Raw genomic sequence first — 20,435 nt, forward strand, 5'->3', positions numbered from 1 at the left:
CAGTGATGGTTTCCCCCCACACTGATCTTTCCCCTAATACTTGACCCAGAGACTCTGTGGCCTCCTTCACTTCTTGCATGCCCTCCAAAGAGTTTACGAGTTCACGCGGCACAAGGTCCTCCAGCTCTGCAGAGCCTCTGTGATTTCTTTCGGTGGGGATTTTTGTTCAGTTGATCTCCCACACTGGAGACATTCAAGGTGAAACTGGACAGCCATCTGAGTGGGATGGTGTAAATGGCTGTCCTACGACAGCAAGAGGCTGGACCCAGTGCCTTCATGGCCCCTTCCAACTCTGCTCTTCTGTGATTCTATGATCTGGGCTGCTTCTTCATCCCAGCCTCTTCTTTGCATGACCTTTCCCTCCAGTCTGAACCCTCCACCCAAAGCTGGGTCAGGGGAGCAGCTGCTGCACCAGCCTACCTTCTCTTGCGATCACCCCAACACCATGTTGCCTTTTTCTGCTATTTGCCTCACCGTGCATGTCACCCAGGTCCACTCCATCCCTTCCAAACAGCAAGCCAAGCTCCTCCTCGACCGCTTCAGCTGCCCCCTTGGAAAGTGTCAAGTTGCTCTCCCTTTCTCTGCTTTAAAGGGAGAAGAGACCCTCTCTCTCCAAAGAAATCCCCCTGCCCAGCCCTCTCTTTTCCTCTCCTCCACTCTACAGTGCAAATTGGGAAGTCGGGCCATGCTGCCTGAAGCGACATGCACCAAGCAGAGAAGCCAAGCTGGACCGAGCCCTCGCTCCTTTGGAACAAGCAACAGCAAAGGGGAAACCATCCGATACAAGGACAGGCATGCTGCTGCAGGTGAGGGAGGGAGGGAGGGAGGGGGAAGTTCAAATGAGAAGGAGCAGCCCCACCACCAGTGCAGTGGAGGAGAGGGGAGGAGAGACGGAAGGGAAAGGTAGACACCAAGCCGGACTTCACCAAGACGGTGGGGTGGGGACAAAGTGCATTGCTTTTGTGTACCTTGAGGCCAGAATCTGAGGGGGGAAAGGCCTACAGTGTCATGAGCTAGCATAAATTAGCCTGGATGGTAGCGTACTCAACAAGGTCTCCACCAGCATGGATTGAAGTCCTGGGGCTGGGTGACGTCGCCAGAGCGGAGGTGTCCAACTCGGCGTATTGGACGTCGGAGTCCTTGCTGTTGCCTGGGTTCTGGAGATGAGAGAGCAGTGAGGCACGGGGAGAGGGAGGGAATGGAGGTGGCCATGTGGGGGGCAGAGCATGGTGTGAGGAGACACGGGGTGGAGGGGGGTGTGTGGGGAGATGGACACACATGGACATCACGCACCGACAAAACACGCAACCGATGGGATCATGCCAAGAAAGGAAAAGAAGAGGAGAGAAGAGTCAGAAAGAAAGGGGTTGGTGGAGGGCATGTGAGGGAGACGGAGTGAAGAAGAATGACAGTGGGGGAGAGATAAAAACGGTTTAAAATGATCAGTAAACTGTCATTCCACATCACATAGAGGAACTGAGCATCTGCCTGCTAAGTATAATCGCTTATACAGCATCTCTCTAATTCGAAATGGCTTTGCAATCTTCAGAACATTTGCCTTCACAACAACAACCCTGCAAAGCTGGCTGCCATCGACTGAAACCACCATAAGCTTCCCGATTGTGTGTGTGTGTGTGTGTGTGTGTGTGTGTGTGTGTGTGTGTGTGTCTTGAAAGACTCTACCCCATTTTTCAAAACTGCACATAGAAAGCTTGCAGAAGAAATAAGGTAACCTGCTAATTTTGTATGGCACAAGAAAGTATCTATGCTGGCAACAACTATATGGAAGCGTGTGGACCGGGATGTTGCTGACGGTGCACTGCAGTTGTTCAGGTCTTCCAGGTGGGCGACGTGGAGGGCCTGCCTCTTGCAGTGCGTCGGGAGCAAGTCCATGCAGTGAGCTGCGAGCAGAGTCAGAGCACAGCTCCTGCTGGTCCAAAACCTGTGGCTGCCCATGCAAAGGGGTGCTACCTGCCCACCTCGGCCCACACAGACCGGGGATAAACATGGCACTGGAGCACGTTTTAGTATTTACTGAAGCATGTGCTTTGAAATGATCTCCCGGCTTCCTGGAAGTCAATGTGTAGTCAGCCTAAGTGGATTTTCCCTGCCCTTTTGGCAGCTGAGAGACTGAAATCACAACACTGAAAGGATAAATGTTTGCCACCTATAATTCAATGGACTGGGGACCTTAAAATGCTTTCAGTATTTGAATGGATGTTTGAATATAGAGGCATCTCCCAAACAGATACATATGGGGCTACCTCCTATGGAGATAGCAATGCCGAGTATAAGTTTAATAAATATAATATATGCATATTTTACCTACTTCTGTTGATGCTTATGTTGAACCGATCTACTCAAATCTCGTGTTTTGTTCTACTGAAACTTATAATTAACAATAAATTGATTAAACACTTAGGGGGTGCAGTTGACCCACAGTTCTGTTTCTCCACAAGGAGAACTGCTAGGGGGCTCGGAAGGAGCAGCAGGGGCCTCCCAGCATCTGCCGTCAGACCTGCTTGCTCCTTTCAGCCCCGTGCTTGGTGCAGCTCAGTCTCTGCCTCACTTAATCTTGGATTTATGCACTGCACAGAGCTCCCTTGGGAGAGGTCATGACTCTTAAGCCAGCTTAAGTCTCTGCGGTAGGATGTGTCCAAAGATCTGAGCCCACGTATTCCAGATCATCTTTGGACAGGACAATGTCTCCTCCGTTGCCTGACCCTGACAGCAAAGGCAGCATTTCCTAGTGGTCTGGCTGCCCTGCAGTATCCCAGAATCTCAGGCAGGGGTGGCGCTGACCCAGATGCTCCTAATGCAGGAGGGGAAGCTCCCCCCACCCCCCCGGACAGGATACCTTTTTTTCAACATGCATGACTGCAAAATTAAGTAGCAGCAGCCTTGCTGAGACAGCCTCTGCTCCAGATGGCAAGAAAGGCTCATGTGCTTAATTCATCTCTCCATGATGACCACATCGGATGCACAGATTTGGTTAAATGCACTCTATTTGTATGTCACTGGTTGTCCGGCATGTTGTGCTCCATCCTCTACTCACGGAGAGGATTAGATTTTTACAGGATGTACAAGAATTGTGCTCTGCTTGTGTTAAGTGTGCACTGGCACACGTGTGCATCGGTATCAAAGGTGTGCAACCTCACCAGAACAAAGGACAAGAGCAGTCTGCAAGTCTTCAAAATCTGTGTCATTTGGAAAGCCCATCCACAGATGAACGCACAGGTCAGATGTGATCCAAGCTCACCGGAATCTACTCTGGATTGCTGCATTACCAGGGCCCTCCTCTTCTGACCTTTGCAGAACCCTTCTCCACCCTTTGCCATAGGGAATCTTTTCCTGCAGGAGAGCCTGCAAGACGTTTTGCACTGCAGAGCAACCTTTCCCCCTTCTCAGGTGGTTTGCAGCGATTCAGCAGCTGTGGGGAGGCCATTCCACAAAGTTTATGTCTCCATAACAAACACTTTTGAGGGTATTACCAGGAGGGATGATTTATGGAGGAAATGCATCAAGCAGCCTTTTCTTCTGGACTTGGTGACCCTGCTTTGCTCTGTCACTTGATAAAGCTGAATGCTTTGGGTACACTCCTTGACGTGAGGTGAACTGCACAGCTCAAGGCTCCTGTTTCTGTGCCTGCTGCCCAATGGGCAGAAATGCAGCACAAAAGTTCTTCCTTCCAGAGAGGTGCAGGAGGGATGGAAATGCCACCTGCCGAGTTGGGTCATGCCGAGGCCCAGGGTGAGCAAAGGGCAGTGAGCAGCAGCTTCCTCAGACTGAGACTTTGTGTGATTCTCAGTTCCTGCCATTAGGACTCCACTGTAGGACTGGGGCCCACTCGAGAATCTGGGGTGCTAGTAATGACGGTGGCGGGAGTCTTGAGACTTGGATAGTCCGGGGTGCCATCTAGGATGCAGATCAGTGTCCAAGAAATGCATCCAGTGACTTCAGATCAATAGAGGACCAGCTCTGAATGGGTCCCTCCAGCCCGACCTCCACTGCTTTGCCAGCAGAGTTTCATCCAATGAAGCTCCAGGCCGGTCAAAGCAGCAAACCAAGCTGCATGGAATGAAGGCGTGGAGGAACCTCAGGCTACAGGTAGGCATGGTGCGGCACCGCCCAGTGGAGGCCATGCTGGATCCCTACGAGGTGTTGTGGGAATAGGCCAGTTAAAGAAAACGGATCCCTTCCCCCAACACCACTTTTTGCCCCGTGGGCTTTCCTTCTGGCCAAGGGGAAAAGGACTTTTTAAAAGAGCTGATATTGGGGAGAACACCACAGGAAAAGGTCTTAGCCTTCCCCCAACACAATGTCATTTATCTCTCCCCTTCCCATTGTTTTGTAGGGATACCCCAACAACCCAACTCCAGCATATGCAAATGCTCCATCACAAACTCACATCTTTGACTACTTTCTCTTCTGGCAATGTATAATTCTTCAATGCACAGAAAGAGCAAATGGCATCACGCAATTTGACATTAGCCCCCAAGGAGAAAAGAAAAGAAAAGAAGATGCCTTGCCCACTCAAGTAGGAGAAATGGGCAGCCCATAATAATCTGCTACCCTGAGTGCTCCTTCCCCCAGCTCAGGAAGGAGCAGAAATATCTGGCTGAGTTGTACACACAGTAGTTCTGATGGTTGACTTGAAGGGACCTGTCTTGGCAAGTGAAACAGATTCATCATCCATCTTCTTTTGCTAAGCAGAATGAAGGAGTCCTGGGGGAGGGAAAGGGACTGGCTGGGGGCCTGAAATGATCAATAAGAATTGGATGCAAAGGGAGTCTGTAGCGATTCTCTGCGATTGCCCCGCTCCTGGCAAAGCACCATCGTCCCCCCTCCCACTCTGAATCCTTCTCTGCACTGTAATTTTTCCTTGCCTGATCGGGCAGCTATGATCAGATTTGTGCCAAGGTTACCCTTTCAATCAGCTGTGGCCATTCCATAAATGCTTCTTTCCCACCTTTGCTCTTCACCTGTCTCCACCTGTTTCTTCCTCCGCCAGGGCCCAGAACTTTAACTGGCTTCCCAGGGGTGTGAAACCAGTCATCACCCCAAGAAACAAGTACATTTTCGCACACTCTTGCATTAGATCTCATTTCCCTTCCAAATGAAGAGGCTCTGCACAACTCATTTGGAAAAGCAGGGCATCCATTCCTCTTCCTTAACATTTTCATCACACATTTGTAAGTGATCTGTGAACTTCACATATCAACTGTAATCCCTACGACAACTTTGCAATATGGGCCAGCGCTGTGATCCCCGGAGAGCATAGTGCGCTTTCCTCTTTACGCCCCTCCTTCCTCTCCCTCAGGCTACAACAGCTCTTGCTCCCTAAGGACCACCGTTCCCCTAATGTGTCTCCAACCATTTCACTGGGAGCCTTTATTGCAATGCAGGCAATTCTGGGGTGGAGCTTTAAATGGGCAACGTTGCAAGAAAGGATTGCAGCATATTGAGGGCTATACTGACTTTTTGCTTTTGTGCTCCCAAAGAGCTTTGGTTTCCTACATTTTTTTTAAATCAGCCAAACAAAATTGCATTTCATCGCAAAATTGTGATCTCGCCTCCTCTCTTCACAAAGAACTTGGCGCTGTGTTCCAGACTGCCTCCTTTATACTGGCAGTTTTCACTTTTAAGGAAGCAAATATGTTTGTCCCCATTCATGTATCTCTGTATCCCCAGCTTGTTCTTCCCTCACAGGGCATTGTGTGAGTGAAGTGCTTTGTACAATACTACCTCCGGTTTGCCTCGGCCATATAGTGGATGGAAATGGCAAGTTTAGGCCAATCTTCTCCAAACTGGTGCTCTTCAGAGGTGATGGACTTCAACTCCCATTAGCCTCAGCCAGCATGGCCAATGGCCAGCCATGTTGGGAACTGTAGTCCAAAACTTCTGGAGGGAGCCAGGTTGGGGAAGTCTGAGTGAGGAGATAATGATGCTCTCAGTGATGCCAGACCATTAGAGGCCGAAGGGACCAATGTCTGACAGAGTCCCGTGTTCCTTGTTCTGTCATCCAGCAAGCTAAGGAGGGCTAATGGAGCACCGCAGGAGGAAAGGGGCTGAGCCAGCCCAGCAAGCAGTGCCATCACACGAACGGATGTGGTCTAACCAGCCCACGTTGGCCTATGGAGAGCAGCCATCTTGCTCTACCTGCTCTATATGCCTCCCTGTTCTCTTGCCTGCCCCTTCATCAGCTCGCTTCTGCATTCGCTGACCCTCCCCCAACCTCCCTGCTGCTGCTCCTGCTTTGCATTATCCTCATCCTGTCTGGAGCTGGAACAGATTCATACAAAACGAGGTCTTTTCAAAAAGCACTGTCCTTATTTAACAGTCAAGCACCAGCACGCTCTGCCTGGCAGATAAGCCATCTGCCCAAGGTTTTTCTCCCTCCCTCCCTCCCTCCCTCCCTGCCTCCTCACACACTCTGTGTGGATGCCTTCCCAGCCCAGGGCATGCTGGCTGGTGGGCAGCCCTCTGCTCTTTCGATCCCCCGCAGCCCAAGCTCTCCCTGGGGGACCTGAGCACTGCCGCGGGCGAGCGGGCCTCCAACAGCCAGAGGTTTGCCAATGTGTGCAGAGCTGGAAGCAGTGTGAAAAGAAGGCAGCCAGGGCCGACAGTGGGGAGACGGGACTGGCAGTCTTGGGCTGGGATCTGGCTCCTGGCACCTTCTCACCCAGCCTGCCCCCAAGTCCCTGGTCCAGGGCTCTGCTCCCCTTGATGCGGCATCTGTGCCATTATCTCCCAAGTGAAGACCCAGGCAACCAAATGCAGCTGTGCTCTGGAATTCTTCTCACTACTCATCATCGATGAGAGACAGAACTGCTTCTGGCTCAGGGACCAAACTCCATTCTGGAGATGTTTTCAGGGTTCACTTGCCAATCATGGGCAAAGCTGAAGGCAATGTTGAGGCCTTCATGGAACTCCATTGGGCAGGACCGGGCCCTTTCCTAGATCTCGAGAGGGGGTCCCTGAACTGCCCTGGTTGTTGCTCATCACCCCTGGCCTGTGGCAGAGTCAGAAAACATGGGCACCCATGACCTTGTGAGGCTGTGGCTTCCTTCCTTCTCTCCTGGAAAAAATACATCTGGCCAGGAATGCAGGTGAATGCAGGAGTTTGGGTGCAAAAAGAAACTTTTCTGAGGATAGGGAACCTTGGCTTGAAGAGACAGACCAGCAGCTGTCTAAACTAGACTGTCCTCCCTGTTGATGTCCAGGGGGCATGGACCCTGTAGAGGCATTATGGAAAAGCACCCGGCCGGGAAACAGCCAAAGGCTGAGCCTCACCACACCTCCATCCTTACCGGCTTCTCCGAATGAGGGGTGGTCTCCGTGGCAGCCATGTCATAGTAGGGGGGCAGTGGGGGCAACTTCTGGATCTCCTCCTCTTGCTCCTTCATGTTGTCTAGGTGCACAACCTGCGGTTAGTGGGGAGAAACAAGGTTCAAGGGGCAGATTAATCTTCCTCACCTGAGCAGCAAAAGAAGGCGCTCTTCCAAAGAGAGGCAAGGGGGAAGAGTGGAGCATCCATCAAGGATGGCGAAGCGAGCAAGGAAGAGGCCTGAGGCCTACACTAGTCCATGTGTCCTTCTCCTTCTTCACCACTGTTAGGGAGGACATGCCACAATTTGCGTGCATTAAGACCCTGGTTTAATCAAGGGATCACTCTCTCTCTGCCTGAACTGAAATGCGACGGTGCCACGCAGACCTGCTGATTCTGGGCTACAGGGATTGATTGCCACACTGGCAGGGCGGCTGCATCCTTTGCTCTTCCAAGGAGTAGAAATGGCATCACCATGGCTTTGAGAAATTGTTGCCAGGTGGAGAGGATGCAGACAATTTCCCCCAGACTTTTCTCCCATCTCTTCCTCCAGAGATTACAGATGATGTGGGGTGGGGTGTCCTTGCCATTTGCATAGTTTGCTCCTGGTGGGGCCAGTGGATGCCCACATTCGCCACCTTCTTCTTAAAAAGACTGCCAGTCATTCAAATGGATGCACCTATATTTCTAGGACAACTGTGGCCTAGATGGGCTGGACTACAACCTCCATCATTCCTGGCAGCTTGGAAATGATGGTCACTGGAGTCCAAGAAATTATGAAGGTTCCACTTTAGGAAAACACAGTCCTACCTCTGTGCAGCTGTCCTGCCAAGTCTTCCCAGATGAAAGAGCTCCGTAAAACAGATGGCCAGGATTTCCTGACATATATTTGCATAATCTATCACTGTTTCAATATTAGGGAAGAAACAATGCCCAGCAAGGTGGAAGGTACCTGGATATCGTCTGCTGTCAGGTGACTCTTCATCTCTTGCTTCCACTTGGGAGGTGGGGGAGCAGGTTTGTGGGAAGGTGGGAGGTCAATCCTGTAGCAAAAGAAATGGGTAGCTGGAAAGGCAGCAGAGGGCCTCTGCAATGCCCCTTCCACAGCATGGCAGCCTTGCCCTCTGGATACGTTGGACACGTTGCCCTCCAGCTCTTCTGGAGCGTGTTGGGCTGCTTTGTCGAAATCACTGGCTCAATGCATTTCGGAATGTGTGGCTGAAGAAGGTAGTCAGTGAGAGGAGGAAGAAGAAACTGGAGACGAGAGCTGGGATCCTTCCAGCAAGGCAGAGGTGCCCCCTCCCCTGCCTGGCAACTCTATTTCCTTTCCCATGCCAAGTAAACCACTTGATAGGAAAGAGAGGAATGGGGGGAGAGGAAGAACACTTCCTTTGGGGACCCTCTTGCTTCTACCTATCCATTCCTCCAGCCCTGAAGAGGGAGTTCAGGAAGCAGAGGGCTCATGGAAAAGAGGTTGCCCACAGCTTTCCACCTATTAAAAAAACAGCACTGCTTTCTTCAGGAACTAGGTGTGTTTGCACAGTGCATTCAGTCCACCTCCCCAGGCTTACGTGTCCTGAATTACCTACCCCAGGAGGTAGGATCAGGGCAGCCAGTCACCATGACTCATTTTAAGTTCAACTGCTTAAGCCTAACCTTGTCCAGAACGCTAACCAATGGTCCATGCTGCTATGCAGTACGAACAGGAACAGAGTCTAGGGCAGGAAGGGGAATGGTAGCTTGAGTGCTCTGTTCTTCCCCCTACCCAAGCAAGTTTTGCAAAATGAAAACAGATTCCCCTCTAGATATAATTAAGTATATCCAGATCCTCCACGAAGAGAATAACTCTATGCAGAGACAGTGAGTCAGGACCTGTGCCCTACTGGCATGCAGGCAGGATCGGACCTAAGTAGGGAAAGGGAAGTACTAAAAAAAAGAAAAAGGTCATGAACAGTGATGGCTTTTCCAACCCTCCATTCTCCAGGGAGGCTGAGAGAAGCTGGAGCAGGCGGAGGAGAGATGCATTCACCATCTCCCAGGGGAAATAACATTTTGAATGCTGGTAATGGACTGCCTGGCCCTGTTAAAAGAACAAGATGAGATGAAGGCTTGCAAACTGCATTCGGGGAGGTGCAAATATGGTTTGCTGCTTGAGGTTAAAAGAGGATTTGTATTATTATAATTGTTTTTGCATTGATTTCCTGCCTTTTTCTTCACACAGTGAATTCAGGGCAGCTTGAATGGTCCTCTTCCTCTCTGGTTTATCCTCACAACAGTCCTGTGAGGTAGGTTAAGCTGAGAGTCAGTGACCAGCCTGAAGTCCCCCAGTGACCTTCATGGCTGAATGGGGCTTCAAAGAGAGGTGGCAAAACGACTGCTTGGCACTGGGCTGGAGAGCCAGTGTCGTTCCGTTCCACTGGGTTGCTCTTTTCATGAGTCTTATTTATTTAATTGATTGATTGATCTAAAACCTTTTTAAGACCATCCCTTACCATTGTCTTGGGACAGTTTAACAGTAAGACAACATAGAATAAAACACAGCATCCTAAGAGCAGCATGCAAGAACAGCCTTGTAAGAACAGCACCATGGACAGCGCTGTCTTGCTCACTATAACTTGGGGTGCACAACAAATCCATTCCACCTGAAGAATGTCCACAGAGTAACACCCCGTGATATCGGTAGCTATGCATTCATCACCCCAAGGAGTCGTGAGATGTGCCACCTCCCCCTGCTGGGGGACAGGGATGGCTGCAGTACAGTACTCACAGGTCATTGTCCGCATCGGAACGGCTCTTTTGCTGTCGTCTGTACACAACAAAGACGGTGACAGCCACACCAATAATGAGAGCAGCTGCAATCACACCACCCAGAATTCCAAAAATGCTTCCAGGGCCCCCCTGGGGCAAGGGCTTATCTATAATAAGGAAAAGAAAGAAGTTCTATAAACCACAACTGCAAGGTATTTCCAGACTCATCTCTGCACTGAGATGATGTTCGCATTTTAACTGTCGCTTCATACTTTTTTCATACATTGATATGCCAAGTGCATTGCGAAGATATGCAAAGCATACATTTTTCTGCTTTACTCTAACTCTGCATCGTTGTGTGTGCAAGGAAAACTCAAACTCATTGAAAGTTCCCAAAATCTATGCCTTGTGTCCACATCCCACGGGCGTCTCTTCTTTTCACATAGAATGTTCTCAAGATGTACACCCACTGATGACACCTTTGAAATGTATGCACACTTCTCTAATTGATTAAAGCAGGCTTGTGCACATTTGGCAAAAGGACACATTTGTCAAACAAACACACACTGCTGAACGTATTGTGATTGGTCTGTGAATCACACTGCTAGCTCAGGAACATACAGACTTTATCTGCAGGTTCTGATTGAGTTCATTTTTACTTCAGGAGTTGTAAACTGCATAGCAAAAAGGAAATGAAACAATGCACCATTCTAAAATGATTGGTGGCTGCAGAAAGTGGGGCATCGCATGGCTGTCTGGCCCTGTGGATTTCCTTTCCCCTAAAGGGTTTTGGTGTACTTAGATGGTTTTACTTCCAAGTTATCTGTATTTTTCAATGTGCAGCTCTCTTGTCATGGCCTTTGTCTTGCTGCCCAGCCTGTGAACAGTTCCACCATGAGTTCTTTTATCTGCTCAGGGAATTTCCTGGCTCAGCCGACAGGCAGCTCTTGACCAACTCCGCCCCACTTTCCAACATGGAAATGCACCCTGCATGCACCGCCTCAGCCCTCCTGCAGCCAGCCTTGTCAGCCGTACATCTTCATCTTGCCAGACTGTCATCTTTGCAGACTGGGCTTGTCTTTGCAGAGTTGTTTTATTCTCCAGAATCTGATATACTCTCATGTTTTCTTTAAAAAAAGCAAAGCTACCTGTCTACTGATTAATGGGTCATGCTGAGTCTCCATGATAGAATGACAGTTTCTTCTGTGCGTTGCAGATGCCAGGAGAACGGCAGATATACCTGCAGGTTGCAATCTTTCTGTAGGAGCTGGTGTAATGCAGGTATGGCCTCAAATCCCAGGGTCCAAGTTTGACGTTGATTAATGGGCTAGTTCACACATGGCTGCATGGCCTTTAATGTGTGGATGAGACAGCCAAGATCATGTGCCAGAAAGGGGACATTCATGCCACTTAACCTCTTGCATTAATTTCAGTAGAAATCATACGCTTGTTCACCCTAACTGTATCCTTGGAGGTGGATGACTAGATACCATCAAAGAAGGAAGAGAAATTCCTTCCCAAGTAGAACACTCACACATGCGGGAGAGAAATCCTGTCGCTCCATCTCCCCTGAGGTGCTAGTTTTCTGCTTGCAGGGCATCAACTTTTTACAGAGAGCCTTCCAAACTGTGATTCCCTGCCACTTGCAGTCTGAAGCAGTGCAATGCAGCCCATTTTGCTTTCTGCACTTGGCAAGTCTTCAAGGGAGTATGCAGAGAATCCGACCCAAAGCCTCATTCCAGTGCCACCACCAAACCCACGAGAAGAGAGAGGGGCTGCCCTCACTATCCCCACCTTTGATGTCTGTGGGGCCATGTGCACACCCTTGGAGAGGAAGGGCCCCGTGTGCATCTGGCCGAATGTGTGAAGGGTCTTTGCCAAAGAGCACTGGGTGTGCATGAACAGCATTAACAAACATGGTGTTATCAGGGCAGGTGCTAATGCATGCAATCCCACTTCACCCTCACATGTCCACTGGATATTTGGGGAGGGTATTTGTGTGTGTACGTGTGCGCGTGTGTGTCTAAAGCCGTCCTTAGTTATCTGATGGGGAGAAATGGAGGTGGCGCTGATGCGTGGGTGAATTAAGCCCCTGGAACTTTTTCTCCCATTTTGAGGGCAATGAAGATGGATCTGCTAAACCAACCTCAGTAGGGCCCTTCAGGATTTCAGGGAATTAAAATCCAACAAAACACAGAGCAACACATCGTCCTAGCTTGGGAGGAATCTTCAGAAACCCCCATCTTAGAAGATCCATTTTGCTCCCTTGGGATTATTATGTTTCCCCTCTTTTAATTAATCAGTTGCATTACATTAGCAGCTACTCTTCCCTCCGTGCTCCATGCATGGCTGCTGATCTTCACCCCGCTTTCATCGTCACAACAGCCCTGTGAGGTAGTGTAGGCTGCAAGGGAGCTATGGCTCATGGTGATCCTGTGAGCAGCAAGGCTAACTGCTGGAATTCTGCAGGGACCTCATCTGGCTCTCTGAGCACAGCATCACATTCAGAAAGAGTTTATCCTGGGGCCAAATTACTCCCCTTATTTGCTACAGTGTTTTCTGTTACTTCGGCCTGCTTTGCATTATTACTTTTAAAAACTGGCTGTGCTGTTCTTTCCTGTTGTTTATTGGAAGGGGGTACTAATTGCCTTCTACTCCTGTGACTAATTGCCACATTGTATAACCGAAAGGCGAGATATTGCATTTTCTTATAACACGGAGGTGGGCAAATTTACCCTGAATGGATCTGTTTTTTATGGAGGAAGTAATGAATTCATCCATGTGAGTCCTAATGAGCACTCTTTCATATAAGATCTTGTTCCGTGCATGAGCGATATCAAGGCACAATATCAATATTGCATGAGCGATATCAAGGCGCATCTCCGGAGCTGCACTTAGGAAGTGTGGCGTTGTGGCATGGAATTATTCATCACCATTGATGTGCTGTTTCCCATAGCCTGCCCTTGTGATGATGTCACATCATGGTTACTCATTGCCACCATAAAGGTGGTCTCAGAAAATCCTCCTCTTCCTCCTCCTCGCAGCCAGAGACATGGTGGCGACCATGATGTGGGATGCGGTACATTTGTGGAGTGCCGGGGAAGTGCCATTTTTAGTGAGCTGGGCTCTCTGTGCTACCTCGCTAGACATGTTCTGAAGCTCACAGTCGATGCCGAATTGAATAGCAAATTCATAATACATCGATTCAGGCTTGCTACGGAGTTGAGCGTCGCAAGCAAATGCGTTTCAGCCAATAAGCCAACCGTTCAGAGGCATCACCATAATCACCTCTGAAAATAAAGCTGCAGACTCCAGCCCAGATTTGGGCAGAGCTGAAGTTTAGCAGCAGCCCTAATTCTGGGAGTCTCTTGGACCCGTCTCAGAATCCCCGTTCTATCCATCTTGGCTAATGTTCTGGAGCAATGATGGGCTAAGCTAAGCACCTTCTTGGGAATTAGTGCTTCACATTCCTCTTCCCCTTCAGACATCATGCAATGCTGAGCATTTTTCTGCCTTGCACAGACTTTGGGAAAACAGCTCTGTAGCTGCTGCCTTGGCTGGAGGGGAGCTAGAGGAAGGGGTCAGTAAGCACCAGTCGCTGCTCTTCCCTCCATGGGGCTGGCAGGCCTTCTCCCAGATTGGCGGAGGGAGAGGCTGGTGCCAGCCCTGGGTTTGAAGATGCCCTTCTGTCAAAGGCAGGCAATTCGGGGGCCAAGGGGGAGGGGGGAGAGCTCGATGGGAAAGGGCACGAAACATATGATAAAAGGATTTAATTTGCTCTACCTTCCAATCTAATTAAAGTTGAAAACCAGCTAATTGGTACTTTGTACTTCCAGCTCCAGTGGTGATGAAAGGGAAAGATAATTGTCAGAGAGAGGGAAAAAAGTCAGCAGGGTGGGGGGAAGACAGAGGAGGAGGAGAGGGGAAAATGATCTGATCACCTGAAAATAATGGGTGGGCAAAATGGTAGCAAGGAGAGAACAGAAACAGAAAAAAGAGCTAGCAAAAATACACAGTGAAGCCTGACATTGCAAGGGAAGAAAACATAATCGGGGAAAAGCTACAGAACTTCTCCTCTTCCTAATACTCACTAATATAAACACAGGCATGTCAGTGATACATTTCCAGAAAACAGACTTCAGTGGAACAGCAGTATTAGCAATCCTAAAAAACTGGCTGCTTTCATGAGGTCCAGCAGCATGAGCTGTCAAACACATTCTCCACCCATACAACTGCAGGACACAAATGCTCACAGAAAAGTCAAGGGCCTTTATGCAAGATGTTGAGTGTAACTCAACACTTTCAGTCCCACTCTTGATGTTTGTGGAGAAGGGGTTGTTTTGCCAGGGCAGCTGTTCCCATGCAGGTAAAAAGAGAGAAATTCCCTCTTTTGTGCTCAAAGGAGATCCTTGCTGCCTTTGTGGCAGTGGGATGCTCTAACCTGTCGGTTTATTCTGTGCTGATAGCATTACTGTAATCATTATTATGGGGTGCCATTACCTATGACAGAAAAATAATCACAAAAATGCTTTTAACACACATGGCTTTTACAAAGTGTCACTTTCAATACACTGGAGAAGGGAGCTGAATCGTGCTTTCTGCTCCCTACATGTTTTAATTCTGAAATGGAATCCATGGCTCCAGAATCCACAGTCTTGTCTACTTCTATCTCCTCCTTCTCAACCCACAGAGCGGAGATCTTTCCTGATGTCCCGGTGATCAGAACTAAACATTCTGCCTTGAAAGTTAATTAAAAACTTAAGAATCTTCTTTCCAGGCAAGACTTTCCAGGAGTCCATCTAGTCTTTAAAGCTGCTACGCACAGAGACCCTTCTCAGCCCTTGGGCATTACCTGCAAATGTAAATGCTTTTTAGATGATGCTCAGTATTGCTTTTTAAGATCTTCATCTTTGCAAAGCACCCAGGGATAAGGAGCAGTTGTAGCAAAAGAAGGGAAGTGAACTCGTCTCCAGTGAGACGGCGCCCTGTTATTAAGCCTTGTTGCCTCAAACTGCCCTGCGTGTGAGGACCTATTTATCCACCGTGTATCTAATAGCCACTGACTGATTTGTCCCTTGCAAGTTTCCCGGAGGCCACTAGATACCATCTAGAGAGCCACGGAATAGTCGAGTCTCATCTCCAAACTCAGAAATGTGTTCCAAGTTGGGAACTAGGGCACTGCACTTGGGCAGCCCTCCCACTGCCACTGTAACTGGACCGTTTCTTCCTGCAGCTGCTGTAGCTCCAGAAATGCAAGTTCAATGTTGGAGTGGGCATGGTGGGCCATTCAGGAGGGCGGACGATTCTGGAGGAGAGAGGAGAAGGAAGGCCCTGCTGCGACACGAGGAATCTCATCCCTGTTCATGGCCACCTCCCCTCTTCTGGCAATGAAACCGAGCCATTAATTCTGCCTCGTGTGACAGACCCACTTCCTTCCTGGAACCTGCTCCTGGTGATCATCCGCAAAAGGGAACTGTGATTCTAGCAGCATGAGACAGGCGATCATTCTCCTTTCCCAGCATGCTTGAATTCTGCAATGGCATCCGTGGCTCCTGGCTGGCCGAAGCATGCTGAGCACTGCCGAGCTTTTTCTGCCTGAGCACGCACAGGATTGCAACTTTAATGATCTTCTGGGGGAGGCCTTCCTTCCTTCAGCTCAGCCTTCCCCAACCCTGTGGCCTTCAGAGGCATTTGGACTGCAGCTCCCAGAATCCCCATCCAGCAGGGCCATTGACTGGGAATTCTGGGTGTTGCAGTCCAAACGTGCCTGGAAAGCACAAGGTTGGGGGAGGCTGCTTCAGATGGTCATGGGTGGGACTTCAGGTGTTCAGCACTCAAGTCATGTTCCCCCCCACCCCATGCTTCAAAACTGCTACTACCATCCCAGTGCATTGGAACAACTGTGTGCTCCCCCTGTGCAAACCGCACCGAGCATGTGCGGCATAAATCATAGCCACATCCAGCCAGAATGATGCACCCGTCTTTGTTTCCACCGCACCCAACACCTTATGGCGTTGGCTGCTCCTTATGGTGGCCACATGGTGGTTCAGGGGCTCCTGAACTCCGGGGCCCCTGACTTGGCCCAGGATCCAGCCCCAGAAGCCACCTTTCCAGCCGCCCAGCTCTTTGGCCTCACCCTCTCTCAAAGACACCCCGGAGCCTCCCTCAGCCACAATCCTACACCCAGCCTTCCCCTGGCCCTCCATTAAAGCCAATGTGCTCAAATGTCACCAAGATGAATGGGAGCCGCCAGCAGTGACCGCGTGCAGAGCTGATCTTCCTCCTTCCATTTCCCCCCACCTCCCCACTGCCAAACTGCCTCCCCTGGCTGTGTCACTCTCTTTCTCTCTGTAAACTGCATTATCCCATAAATAATATTTCTGCTTCGAGACAGCTCACTTAACTGCCGGGCCTAAGCAGACAGCCAGAGTGATGCGATACGATTCCTTTGACTGCATTAGAGATTGTGGCGGGGAAGGAGATGGCAACAAACCTGCAGGGTGGGGGTCGCTTTGGCTGGGGAGTTTCCAGTGATGGATCATCCTCTAATGGCCCTTCTGATAACAGGTAGGAAGGGAGGGGGGAAGGTACATCAGACCCCCCCCCCCCCCCGCAAAGCTTGTAGATCTAATCGGGCACTTTGAATGAAAGAGCCTTGACAGGAGAACACAGAATACAGACATAAGCATGAACTTTGGCCACGAGCTGAGAAAAGAGATGCGTGTGGACAAAGGTGGAGGGGAGCTGATGAACACAGGAGGGGAGATGGGAGGAGGAGGAGGAGGAAGGAAAGGGCATCCAGGTGGCACACTTCTGCACTCAGAAGAAACTGTAGCTATTTCTAACCTCCCTCTGCAACATTACCCAGGCAGCTTACAGACGTTTTCCAGGTTTGAATCGTAGGGAGTGCATCCCTTTCGGAAAGGTACTTGCATGTGTACAGCATGACAGAATTACACAGAGGAGCAGAGCAGATACTGCCGTGCTCACAACCTGCTCCTCACAAATTACTGGAAGCACATTTGCAATGCCTGAATAGGGTTCGGGAGCATGGCAGGCTGGGCAGCTTGCGGTCCTCAGTCCAAAAGCTGCCTGCAGGTGACCAGAGCAGATCTTTGTGGACCATTTTGCTCACAAAACATGAAAGTAATTACAGGTTCCATATTCTTTGAAGGACTGCAAGGTCTTGTGTTAGGAGAAAAAGAGGAAAAAACTCACTCTCTCCACACTTTCCGCACCGTGCATATACGTACAATTCTCTACCAGTTCCCCTTCTCCTCCTCAACGGCCTTTTCCTCCTAGGATAGACATTCCGGAGGGCTAACCTTTCCTCATAGGTCTTCCTCACGTGCTCTTTGTGGGTTCCAGGTGCACATTTCCCCATACCTCACGCATCTGTCCTAGGCAATCTCCGCACCATACTGTCCTTGGCTTACTTAACTCAGTCGCTTGCTGGGACTTCTAACAGATCATGAAGTCATTGCACGGAAGCCATCAGAATGGATGAGTTGTCACGCCAGGGTGTAGCCCTCTCCCCCTTCTGTGCCTGTATCCTGCTAGCTATTAAATTCTCCTGTAGAAACCCTGCTGCAGGGTTGATGTTTCCATTTCCAGCGACAGATATCTGGATCAGATTTACTGTCTTGTCCAATAAAACAGCAAGGGCAGCATCATTTCTGGTGCAATAGTAGAAAGGCAGAGTTATTGGAGTGCCTGCTACCCAGAGGGTGAAGGGGAAAGAAAGAGATTCTTAAGGTGCCATCCTATGCAACTTTGGACAGAAAAATGAAATGCCTAGGACCCTTTACTCTTTCAGTTTGCCTAGGACCAAGCCTTTTGAGGATGAACTGAATGTTACAGCAAAATCTAATGTGGGCAGATGATTAAAATTTAAGGGAAAAAACCTATTGGTTTTAGGTGTAATAACAATTGCAACTATCCTAACAGGCTTAGTCAAACAATTTAATTCCATGCAAGCTTACTCAGAATATAGCAGCATACTGGTTTGTTTAGGCATCTATGTGTTTATATAGAGTCCTAGAGACCTTGAGAGACCTAGAGACCAGTGTGGCATAGTGGTTAGAGTATGGGCAGAGTGGTTAGACTGGGATTCAGGAGACCCAAGTTCGGGACCTCACTCAGCTACGAAACTCATTGGACACCATTTATTTATTTATTTAAAGTTTTTATATGCCGTCCCCATTGCTATACAGCCTCGGGACGGCTCGCAACAGCTTTGGGCCAGTCACTCACTCTCAGCCTAGTCTACTTCGCAGACCTGATGCCATGTGGATAGAATGGAGTGAAGGGGGCATGTAAACTTCCTTAGCTTCCTTACAAGAGGAAGAAACATTGGCTATAAATGGAATATGATGATGGCGGCAGAGAGCTAAGCATTAGGTGATGTGGCAAAGTCTTTGCTCCCAGCGTGTTTACAATTAAATAGAGGATGGAGCTGCAGTCCCCAACCCTCGCACTGGGATTTCGCAAGAGTGCTGTCCAAATGCCCGTGGCTGCTGAGTGAGGGGAACTCAAGCAGCAGAGACACGGAGGGGCAAGGGGAGGAAATGACGTGGATGGATGCTGGGTCTTGTCCTTGAAGTGCGCTCTGAAAGGCGTTGGTTTTGAGGAGAACCTGAAATAGGGGAGACCCCAGTGGGGGAGTTCAGCAATATGTGCCCCCACTTGGTGGTTTGCTTTGCTCCTCTTTCACTTTGAAAATAATTTGGGGTTTAGTCTGAGAGAGGCTCTTGGAGGAGCCCACCATAAGCTTGTCCTTGCTCCCTCAACTAGTTCGGGAAAGGTGGGGGTTGACTGTTGCTCAAACTGGGTGCTGTTCATCCCATTGGAATCAGACCTGGACACTGGTAGATCAGGGCTGCAATTCTGCTTTGATCGCATGGTTTGGGAGCAGGTGAGAGGAGCCTGTCGTGGGGGCTTCTCAAACACCGCAGCTTCTAGTCTGGACTCTGTAGGCGCTGGCCATGTAGCTCCAAGTTAGTCGGCTTACTTTGGACGTCACGTTCAGCACCATGGACAGTTCAGAATGAGCGCATCGCTGGAGGAGGACCCCTGGTGGCTGGACATGTACTGCTCTTTGCGTCCTCAATGAGTGATGAAGACCCTGTCTCATGCACAGGCCACGTCATGCTCCAGAATGGCAGACCAATGCGGGAGTCATGAGCCTGCCTGACATTTCTTTGGTAGCATTTGCTACCCTACAGAGTCTGCTGGAAACTATAAGCTCAGGCCAAAGCAAAGAGCATTCCCTGCACCCCTGTGGACACATCCACATACCATTGCCCATTGCATCTTCTCTCCCCTTTGTTTCGTAGTCCCTGGCTGCCACGCTGCTGTTCTCGCCTCTTCAAGTGGAGGTGCATCACACGCTCCTTAAGCTAGTGGACACCAGCTACCAATGCTCAAAAGAGCAGGCTTCTACTAGCCACCAGTTTTCACTGCTGCATTATGCCCATTGTGTCCAGTCTGACCAGCTGAAATGGAGCAGGTGAAGGCCTTCCCAATGTAAGGCCATGTCTAGAGAGCTTTGCCTGTCTGCAGGTCAGGTTGTGAAGTGTGAGGCTGTGCAATAGCTGGTTAGAGATGCACTTCTCTTTAGACGCAGAGTGCTCAACTCCCTCTCTGTCCACTGAAATCACAACTGGTTGAAAGCTGCTTTGGAAGTCTTTTGGCAGAAAGGCCTGGTAAACATGCTTTGACACAACCCTATGCATACATAAACATTCATAGGCGTGACACTCAAAAAGAAAAAATGGCAATGCTTGCAAACTTGGGGACCTTAATGCTTTGCAGAAGAACACCAAGCACACTGCATTCATTCTCCTTCCTCTTCCTCATGCCCCATTTTCACTTGCTGATTTCAACCTGGAGAGCTGGTTGGGCTCATTCAGGTTCTAACTAACAAGAGCTAAAAACCAATCCAAGAGCGCTTGCGGCATGTGCGTTTGAGGGCAAGTCCCAGATGCCTCCAATCAGGTCAACATGTTTGGAATTATCAGTGATTTCATGCACATTCCTTCAAGCACAGCAACTGCTTTGCTAGGGTCTGAATTCCAGGAAGGGCGCCACAGGTATGCAGAGGTCACCTGCTGATGAGGTTGGATGCCAAGCAATGCTTGAAACACAGTGGTTTAAGCCCAGAGTTCATAATATTTTGTGTTTTAATTTCTGTGTCACTCATTTTCACATTTTGAAAGCATAGGTGCAGGTCAATGTTAACTTGAGTTCTAGCCAGATTTGTAGCTGCTTCCCTATTTGGCAAGGGGAATGATTATTAATTTTTTGGATGCCCAGAAAAAATAAGTCTACTTCTAGGATGTTGTTAGATAGTAGCTAAAGA

At 49.4% G+C, this 20,435-nt stretch overlaps 1 protein-coding gene across 1 annotated transcript in view; it reads right to left on the reverse strand.

Moving 5' to 3' along the window:
• Positions 1 to 20,435, reverse strand: part of NECTIN1 (nectin cell adhesion molecule 1) — a 157,442-nt gene that overhangs the window by 12,134 nt on the left and 124,873 nt on the right. Inside the window, exons 7-9 of the mRNA XM_044439659.1 lie at positions 10,095 to 10,242; positions 8,280 to 8,370; positions 7,311 to 7,424 (exon numbers count right to left, since the gene is read on the reverse strand). Of these exons, the coding sequence (XP_044295594.1) occupies positions 7,311 to 7,424; positions 8,280 to 8,370; positions 10,095 to 10,242 (353 nt within the window). The remainder of the gene's footprint in view (positions 1 to 7,310; positions 7,425 to 8,279; positions 8,371 to 10,094; positions 10,243 to 20,435) is intronic.

This window comes from Varanus komodoensis, unplaced genomic scaffold (genome assembly GCF_004798865.1).
Source record: "Varanus komodoensis strain SLA01 unplaced genomic scaffold, ASM479886v1 scaffold35, whole genome shotgun sequence".
In the NCBI taxonomy this organism is placed as follows: Eukaryota; Metazoa; Chordata; class Lepidosauria; order Squamata; family Varanidae; genus Varanus; species Varanus komodoensis.